Source organism: Capsicum annuum, chromosome 10 (assembly GCF_002878395.1).
Source record: "Capsicum annuum cultivar UCD-10X-F1 chromosome 10, UCD10Xv1.1, whole genome shotgun sequence".
Classification (NCBI taxonomy): domain Eukaryota; kingdom Viridiplantae; phylum Streptophyta; class Magnoliopsida; order Solanales; family Solanaceae; genus Capsicum; species Capsicum annuum.
This window is the reverse complement of record NC_061120.1, coordinates 206,708,837-206,719,089: the sequence shown is the minus strand read 5'-3', so window position 1 is coordinate 206,719,089 and position 10,253 is coordinate 206,708,837. Positions and strand designations below refer to the sequence as shown.

Genomic DNA, 10,253 nt, shown 5'->3' with positions numbered 1-10,253 from the left:
GTGCAAATAAGTAATGTATGTATATACTCCCTGCCGTAAAAAATGACTTTACATAACAGTTAGGGGTGTTCATGGGTCGATTTGGATCAGTTATTGATCAAAATCATAACCAAATCAACTTAGGTGATTTTTAAATTTCTAAAACCAAATCAAACCAACACAAAAGAATAACCGCCGCTTTGATTCTTGTCGGTTTAGTTCGGTTCGGTTTGATTTTTTTGATTTATAACTTTAGCTAATGATAAAAGTTAAAATTTTCTTAGAAAAATTCAATCCAACATATGAGATGTCAACCGAGTGTTGTTCCTCAACCTTGCAACTAAGATGTCAGTTTAGTGTTATACTTAGACAAAGCCACGAATAACACCATATAAACGCTTCTACAAAAAATATTTAGAAACTACATATAAGAGAATAATATGATAAACTGCCCAAAAGGTAAACACATAAATTTTTTGCTTAATAGGGACCAAAGAGAAAGTTCAAAACTAGTGATTATCTATAGTCTAATGAAACCTATAAAATCCCATAGACAACAAGATAATTTTCATAATTAGTATCATTTGTCATCCAAAGTGCGAAAATTATATAGAATCTCATAACGTACTGTCAACTGGATGGAGACATATGATTGAACATGCTATGACTAAAGCTAATTTATGGTTAAAATTTAAAATATAAAAAATATTTATATTTTATTTATGAATAATATATAAACAATTTTTATATATATATATATATATATATATATATATATATATATATATATATATTTATAAAATTATCGGTTCGGTTTAATTATTTTATCGATTATTTTAGAGTAAAATCAAAATCAAACCATATAAGTATCGGTTTTAAAAATGGAAAACCAAATCAAACCTAACCAAATGTTGATTTTTTTAATCGGTTTGATTTGGTTCGTGGTTCAATTTGATTTTTAACCAAACCATGAACACCCCTAACAACAACAACATATATACATAAGTTCAGAATGTATATTAATGAAACTAAACCAATCAATTTCTACAGAAACTACATAAAAATACCATAGATAAGAAAAGGATGTATATGAACTATACATATCATTATAATTCAAAAAAAATATAGCATAACATATTTATATATCTATCAAATACAAAAAGGTGTTATATATATACACTGACAACTTCTAAATAAACAACAAATTGATGAAAAACTGACATTCTACAACAGAACTAACAACCATCTCCAAAAAATAAAAAGTGAGAAAACCTCACATTACTTAAAAAAACACAAAATATCCCAGTACAAATTAACAATCAAATTCAAAAATAAAAAATCAGAAAAACCTTTGGTAGACATGGTCGTGAAGTATCAGCTTTTTTTGCTTTTCTCGACGATTCTTCAATTTATTTTTTCGACTTTCCATCAACAGCTTTCCTGAACTTTTTCATCTTAATGGGGTCGTTATAATGTTTTGATCTGTTTTCAATATAATTAGGATCCTCATAATCAAATTCTCCGGGAACGAACCAAATAATGCGATTTGTTGGTTCATTATACTCTAACTGAGTTTATCCTAAGCTAAAAGAAGGAGAATCATCCATTTACTAAGAAATAAGTAGTTAATTTTAGTACATGCAAAAAGAAGAAATTGAAAATTAAAAATGTGAAATCGAAGTTCGATTCTATATTTTGGTATAGTAGAAAATCAAAATATTACTCCAATACTATGAAAAATCAATGAATGAACAACATACACCAACTTATTCATTCGGAATCTCCAAATTATAGTAAAGTCAGAAGAAAAAAAAACTAACTAGATCCTAAAATTTCAAAATGTTAAATGTTGATTTAGTTAAATTGAATGCCAGTGAGTAGTAGTTGGACTCAAACACATTTGGATTAAAAAATGATAACCACTCCTTGATTGTAGTCTTTTTCCAAGGAGCATAAACCGTAAGTCAATTTTGGTAAAGCTATGCATATATATTTAAGAGAGAGAAATTGAAAAAGTAAAAATTTTGTAGTAAGTTTTACAGTTGGAATTTGGTGTAATAAGTGATAGTTAAGTTGTCGCTTTATGTAATTTTTAAAAATTTAAAAGGCGAGTACAAATTAGGAAACATTACATATATATACAAGTTAACTATTAAATATTACATAAAATTCCTATTTTGAAAAGTAATTACAAAAATCTCATGGTGTTCTACTACTTTGTTTATATTAATATTGAAGTTTATCATTACTAACTAATTCCATGCCACCATAAAATCAGTACATTAATTAATGGCGTTAATTGTGAGAGATAATAATGGTATCAGATTTTATTTTCATAATTGTAGGCAAATTGATTCACCTCATACATAGTAGGAACGTATAAGAGACGTAGTAATGTATAAATATTTTTCAAAAGTTGGGAGAAAGAAATTATAACCGAAATCCTATGTAATTACTTTAATAGAGGTTGGGACTTTATGTTGTTTATGCTACAAATTAATCTAAAAGGGCTAGTTTTGTGGGCTTGGAAGAGACCATTAAGTAAATTGGGCCTTCAGCCCACAATATAATTGAAACAAGAATTGGTAAACACAGTTGGAATAACAGAAAATTTCAGTGAAAATTCATCCTCAATTTCTTCTTAGTCTTTTTTTTTTTTTTGTGCCAAGTAAAGAAAAAAAGAAGCAAAGTCAATTGAAAAAGCTAATCTATCTTCTCTGCTAAGTCTCCATTATTCTTCTGATTTCCCCAATTCATCATGTTCCAAAAATTCTGGTAATATTTTCTCTGTTAATTAATCTCCGATTTTCTATTTTTATTATTCCATTATAAAATCCTGAGATTTATCGCTGGGTTCGTTTTACTTTATGGATCTTCAATTTTGTTGTCGGATTATATTTTTCTTAATTTGTTGTAATTCGAGTTTTTTTTTTTTTTTTTTTTTTTTTGTGTGTGATTTTTTGATGTTGTTTTTTGGATAAGTATGGAATTTAAGACATATTTAGTTTTATAGAATTGTTAGTTTGTTTGAAATTAGAAGTATCAAGAGTGAAAGTGTGAAAAACTCACCTAAATTATTCTGATTTTTTTGAGTTTTGTACTTGAACTATCCAGTGTGTTAGTTTCCTAACTGAACTACGACCAATTGTTTATCAAAACACACCTTGACTATTAATAGTTTGAGTTTCATACCTGAACTTTCAGGTAGGAAAAGTGAATAATTAATAGTTGAGACGTGTTTAGATAAATAGTTGGTGATAGTTCAATAGTTCAGATAGGAAACTAAAAAAATGGAGATACTTTGGGTGTTTTTTCGTTTTCTCCTTTTTTTGGTGATTTGGATGTGGGTTTAGGGATAAGTATGGAATTTAAAGAGCATCTAGTTTTAGAGAATTCTTTGTTTGTTGAAAGTATTCAGTGTGAAGGGTGAAAAACACACCTAACGTATCCTGATTTTTTGAGTTTTATACATGAACTATCAGTTGTGCGAGTTTCCTATCTGCTCCGTCACTAACTATTTATCAAAACACACCTCAACTATTAATTGTTTGAGTTTCATACCCGGACTTTTAGATAGGAAAAGGGACTAATTAATTGTTTTGGTGTGTTTTAATAAATAGTTGGTGATAGTTCAGGTAGGTAGGAAGCTCACACACCTGATAGTTAAAGGTATGGAACTCAAAAAAAGGGATATTTAGGTGTGTTTTTGATTATTAACTCAAAGTATAAATCATAGAGTATTTGAATAAAACGTGTCCAAATAGAGAGTAGTTTAGGATTGAGGCGTGGAAGATGCTATTATTGTCAGGAAGTAGGAGAAGTTCATAGTGTTAAGACTTTTATGATGTCAATTTATACTTTAATGAGGTTTTGGTTAAAAGGAGGCTTGGAGTCATTAGCTACTGAATAATTGGAGTTCAATTGGAGGAACTCAAGTTATCTCGTTAATGGAGATTTTTTTACTAAGACAATCTTATTGGTGTCTTGTGCTGTGATGTGGTAAGTGAAGGTGTAAAGAGGGTCAGGGATAGATCTAAAATCACATGGAAGAGGAAGTAGCCTAGAAAGGCTTATAAATGCTTGGTACCAATACAGGCAGTCTAAAGATATGACACAATGGAAGAAAAAATGCATATAGGTGATAACTACAAGAAGTGGGGATTCATATAACCGATCCGAACTTGTTTGGGACCGAGGCATAACTTTTGTTGCTTGTGATGTACTTCAACCTGGCAGATCTGGACAATGTTCTATGCAGCTGACATGAGTTGTCCTCTTTTAAGGACGACAGCTTATGTTGGAAGAAAATTCCTTCTTGCATTTTTTGGAATATCTGGCAGGCAATGAATGTTAGATGTTTTAGTGATAAGAGAAGAGTATCTTATGATCTTATGTAGTTACATGTCAAAGCTAGACGTTTAACGAGTCTTCACTTATAGTATAGGATGAATTTTGTGTTTGAAATGAACTCTATGCTAGGTCTTTTGTATTCCTTCAAGACATGGTAGGAAAGCTTCTCTTTTCGTGATCCTTTTTGGTACTTTCTTAATACTCTTTAATAAAATGTCTTACCTTTTTCATAACAAGGTTTGGTGTCTGGTATTTATTTTCCTATAAGCATTCAAAAAGCAGAAAACTGTGTGCGTGTTATTTCTTATGTAGCTTGTATTGTCTTGCTTACTGACATGGTATGCTCTTGGCAACTAGGATGATTAAAATTAGTTATGTAAACTAAATTATTTTTAACATATGTACCTTTTAAAAATTCCTACAGGAGTGGGCAGCAACGTCCTCAGGAGGTTAATAATGAATCGTGGTATCCACAATCTGTTGGAAGCTCTCAGTCTCCCGGGTCTTCCCGCCCCGGAACTCCTAGTCCAAGCTCTTCAGGCAGTTCTGGTTTCCAAAGACCAACAGATAGGCCAAGCTCAGCTTCACATGGTTCTCCTGCAGAGGCTGCAGTCATTATTAATGCTTTAAAAGATAAAAGGTGGGTGACGGTGGATGTATATCATCCACCACAATGAAAAATGCGCACTGTTTTCTATAAAAAAAGTTTCTCCTTATTTTCTTATAAGATCTACTAGATTTTTATCACTGTATCTGCATTTTTTCGTAAACTCAGAACCTTTTGATACTCTTGATTCTTTTTTTTTGACTAGGTCTGTAGAGCGGTTTCACGTTGACCAGCTAACTTGTAGAATTTATATTGCTCTCTGATGCCCATAGATAATTTGTTGAACTCCTGATAAATCTTGAAGCTGTAATACTACCATGTGCACTTGGAATAGCGTAGTCTCAGTTTCACATTGACCAGCTAACTTGTAGAATTTATATTACTCTCTGATGCCCATAGATAATTTGTTGAACTCCTGATAAATCTTGAAGCTGTAATGCCACCATGTGCACTTGGAATAGCGTAGTCTCATGAAATGCAAATATTAGTAATCAATCGGAGCATATATAGTAAAATCTACTGTGCTAGTACCGGTTTTATTATTTGATAGCAGAGCCCTTCATTGTTGAGGTTAAAAACGACAAAGTACATCATGGACAATTGATGCTAATGGGGTGTCTTTTCTAGAAATAATTGGAGTAGCTTTCCAGATATCTTTTTTGATGATGTAAGAGGATTTCATTAAAAGGCAGTAGTTCTCTGGATATTCTGTTTAAGGAAAAACAGTTTGGAAGCACCCAAGGATGTGGCCTAGTGGTCAATGAAGCGGGTTGAGAGTCTCAGGTCTCAGGTCCGAATCCCGGCAGAGACAATAAACACTAGGTGATTCTTCCCATCTCTCCTAGCCTTGGTAGACAGAGTTACCTGATATCCATTGGTGGTGGGAGGTGGCAGGTATCCCGTGGATTTAGTTGAGGTGTGCGAAAGCTTGCCCAGGCAACCCAATTGTACAAACAACAACAACAACAACATACCCAGTGTATTCCCACCTAGTGGGGTCTGGGAGGGTAGAGTGTACGTAGACCATACCACTACCTCAAGAGAAGTAGAGAGGCTGTTTCCGATAGACCCCCAGTTTAGGACCAATAACAGTATAATAAATACAAAAAGTAAGCGGATACAAACTAGTATGGTACACAAAACAAACTAACAGTATAACAAACACAAAAGATAAGTGCATAATAAACTAGTACGGGATGCAAAAAAGCCAACACCATTAACCCCAAAAACTACAGCCCCAACACTATGAACCAGAAACTTCAGACCCAAAGGAGCACTCCCCTATAGTTACCGCCGCGCTCCCACCCACTAACCCTCTACCTTAATCCGCGTCCTCCACACCTTCCTATCAAGGGTCATGTCCTCCGTAAGCTGTAATTGCTCCATATCATGCCTAATCACCTCCCTCTAATATTTCTTTGGCCTACCTCTACCCTGCCAAAAACCATCCATAGCCAGTGTCTCACACCTCCGCACTGGCGCATCAGAGCCCTTCCTCATCTCATGCCCGAACCAACATAACCTTACTTCTCGCATCTTGTCCTCCACCGAGGCCACTCCCATCTTCTCCCGAATAATCTCATTCCTTACCCTATCTTTCTTTGTATGGCCACACATCCATTGCAACATCCTCATCTCCGCCACCTTTAACTTTTGGATGTGGGAGTTCTTAACTGGCCAACACTCCGCTCCATACAACATAGCCGACCGGACTGCCACAATTATCAAAAAAAAAAAAAAAAAAGAAAGGAAAACAACAATTTGGAAACTAAACAAGAAAAGAATACATTGTTCGTCCTCAACTTTGCTTGATAGGCGAAATACACCTGTGTGTGCATCTTGGTAAATAATATACCCTTACTCTGATTGTTTTCTAGAACAAGCACTATTCTTTTGGTTTAATAAAAGTGTTGGAGAACAAAACAAAGCAAATTCTTGTTTTCCACCCAAAAACAGTTGGGTCATGTCCAAAAACTCAGTCACAAAAATGAAATAGTTCTCCCAAAAATCAAAATTATATCGAAACACTCACTTGAAAATGAAACAAATGAAATGCAGCTATCTAGTTTAAATGCCATCTAACTTATGCGGTAAAAGTTGTCCTCACTTTCTTCATATGTGAGAAGCATCTCTATATGCATCTTGGTAAGCATATATAGTTTCTTTTATGCCTTTAGTTTCTGTGGAAGTTATTGGTTGATTATTTGGGCACCCGTTAAGTTACCTGCTGTGCATATTTTGACAATGACACAAGATATACTGTAAGATTTGACTTCTCCAAAGCTTCTTTTGCCAGCAGATGGAACGTTTAAAGCATTCATGACTGAATTCTTTTTTCATGCTGGGGAGTTGGGATTGATAAGAGTTATCTTGTTTTCTGGTGATAAATAAGCCACTTTCTTCACTCTGCTTCACTTCTAGTGTCTGATTATCAATCTGCCTTGTTCAAATTTTCAGCATCGAGGAGCTAAGGGACCTTTTAACTTACAAGGATGCATATAAGAATGTATTACTGTCACTTGAGCCGGTCAAAACTCAGAATAAAGTAAGAGGTTAATTTTTTCTGGTTTACCATTATTTCTGTTGCATGTTTTGCATGATTAAACTGATCAGTTCTTATTTGTACTCCTCCAAGTATATCCACGGACCTGGTTGAATGAACCAATTGGTTGTTTCAGGCAGCAAGGATTCAGTTTATTTATGGGACAAGTATTCTGGAAATGGTTGAATTTAGTTGTCTTACATTTGTATGGGGGGGTTTCTCCATGAGTGGCTAGGATTTAAGTTGAAACAAAAGAATGCATTGAAGCTGTTCCAGTGTTTCACCATCCTGTTTAGTTCAATCTTATAATGTGCTTTATTGGGGTTTCTCTAATTTCTCATTCATGCAACTTAGGCATCATAAGATACTTGCAGATTTAGACCGTCAATAAGTGTTTCTTGTTCTTTCTTCCATCCCTCACCCCCACCCTCCTCTTTCTTTGTTTTCTTTTTGCCCAAAATGACCCTCTTGCATTTTTTGTCTTCATGCCTGCTTAATTCATGTGAGACAACATTGTTACCAATTACAGTCATCTTAATATAGGTAGCCTCTTCTCACTTGATTTCTGCGGATTATATTTGACTGTTTTTCAATAAATTTCCTAATCAGGTCAGAGATGAGCTTCGGAATGAAACTCTGCAGCTTGCTAGTAAGTCTGGATCACTTCTTAGTAACTAGAGGTTTTTATTCATTAAGCATATAAATTCTAAATCCACTCTTGCTGCAGGGGAAAATTTAGAAAAAGAACCGCGGATAATGGAGCTTAGGAATCAGGTCAGATATTACTCTGTGCTACTTTCAAATCATTCATTGTGAAAGATCTCATGTGTTGATCCCATGTTGTGCTGTTGATTACAGTGCAGAATCATCCGCACCACTGAATTGGCTGCTGCTCAAGAAAAGCTGCATGAACTGGAAAGGAGAAAAGAAGAGCTCTTAAAGTTTTACTCTCCTGCATCACTCCTCCACCGGCTGCAAGGTAAAAAATGGAAATACATTAACATTTTTTTTTGTGGGTGTGGGTGGGGGGTTTCCTTTATTATGGACAAAGACAGCTGGAACAAAATATATAAATATACATAAGTAGAACAAAAATTAGATCTTTGTTTTTGGCGGGTCTTAGTGCTGCAATTTCAACTAGTTTTGAGGGCTTACCTTAAGTTCAATTTTGTCTTATTTGGGCTTCAAGTAAGGGAACTTTTCAAATACGGAAATAGTAAGGATCTGATGCATCGGAGCTTTCTGGCTCAATAGGTGGTGCTGCATTGTTAATTCTAAGTTGTGTGGTTCCATCAAGTTGATTCGGTTGTTTCTGCTAAGCTCTAGTGACAGTCGAATTTAAATAGTGCTTTTGCATTTTGTTAATATTCATTCACAGGGGTCATATATTTGCCTGGGTGGAATCTATCGACTTACCTTTGTATGTGTCACTGTACATTATTACTTGCTACCAGATAATGTTTCTGATAGTCGTGCTACCATTGAATCCTCAGAGTATAGACATGAATGCAGCCTCCAAAAGTTTAGGTAACTCTACTCCATAGCATTTGCCCTCTAGCACTTTTATAGTTCTTTCTTTGATGGTGTTAGATGGAACCGTTTCCCATTTGAAGTATGTAAGTTTCTTCTCCCTATCTTGGAAGTTTTTAGGAATAAGTTTCTTCTCCCTATCTTGGAAGTTTTTAGGAACTCGGATTGGATCAAACCATTCTTGAGAAGTTGCCATACGGGTGTAAAAGAATTACCGGGGCATATAGATTATTCTAAGCTTATTGTATTAGGAAACAATATAAACCAGACATGCAAAGAAAGAACCATAATTATCTAATGTTTCTGTCTTTATACAGATGCCATGAGAAAAACAGATGAGGAATCTGAAAGCCTGGACAAACAACTTCTCGATGGGGAGATTGATCTTGCCACATTTGTGCAGAAGTACAAAAAGCTGCGACACAGTTACCACAAACGCGCGCTCACACACCTTGCCGCAAAGACATCTGTAACTGGCTGAATGTTAATATGATGTGTGTGAATATTATAACTGAGGTTCCCTTTGCTTCTAAAACCGTGTGTGCCACATATTGCTTCAGATGTAATTTTGTGACTAATTTCTGCCAAGCTTTGGCCTTCACTGTGTAGTGTGCTTGATATAAGAGGACTAGTAAATTACTGTTTTTACAAGACAATTAAGTTATAGTAACTATGATAGAGATGTTAGAAAATGGTCACTCTCGTCTTATCCAAGATATCTGCTTTCAGCATGCCTATTTTTTTTTTGTGTGCGACGGTATTATGATCTAACTTGTATGCACCTCAATTTGCTGGATTGGGCAACTTTGGTCACTGTCACCAAGGTTTGGATGAATAAAAAGAAATTAAATATTTTGTCTCGATTGGGATTGAACATGTGCCTTCATAGTTCTCGTGTCATTCTATTGATCGCTAGGCCACACTTTATGAATGCGTGGTAAGGCTTGTATTATTGGTAAGGCTTGTATTATTTGTTCTTCAAGCACGATTTAATAGTTATATGCGAAAAGATACAATTAATCAAAAGATACAAAATGAGAATTGTATCATCGAAAATCTTGTGACTAGTAAAGTCACTCTCCTCAAAAGTATAAACAAATTATTATTTGCAGTAAAAGAAAAATAAAGGTATAACAATCATCCTTTATCGTAACAATCAATTTTTCATGTTAAAATATATTTTATATTCTCCACAATAATATTTCGTTACAGCATTCGAAATATATTGGATCATTTGCACTTCTA

General features: G+C 34.3%; 1 protein-coding gene across 1 annotated transcript; it reads left to right on the top strand.

Annotated features, from left to right (window-relative positions):
• The first annotated feature begins 2,542 nt into the window (after positions 1-2,542).
• LOC107843607 (vacuolar protein-sorting-associated protein 37 homolog 1) lies at positions 2,543-9,706 on the top strand. Its single transcript, XM_047397249.1, has 7 exons — positions 2,543-2,754; positions 4,754-4,969; positions 7,394-7,481; positions 8,088-8,127; positions 8,206-8,252; positions 8,337-8,457; positions 9,326-9,706. The coding sequence occupies exons 1-7, from the start codon at positions 2,738-2,740 to the stop codon at positions 9,487-9,489; spliced, it is 693 nt and encodes a 230-aa protein (XP_047253205.1). The 5' UTR covers positions 2,543-2,737; the 3' UTR covers positions 9,490-9,706.
• Positions 9,707-10,253: the final 547 nt, after the last annotated feature.

Coding starts and splice junctions, on each gene's coding strand:
- LOC107843607 (XM_047397249.1), top strand. Junction 8,253..8,336: donor TAATGGAGCTTAGGAATCAG/GTCAGATATTAC, acceptor TGTTGATTACAG/TGCAGAATCATCCGCACCAC. Junction 8,458..9,325: donor ACTCCTCCACCGGCTGCAAG/GTAAAAAATGGA, acceptor GTCTTTATACAG/ATGCCATGAGAAAAACAGAT.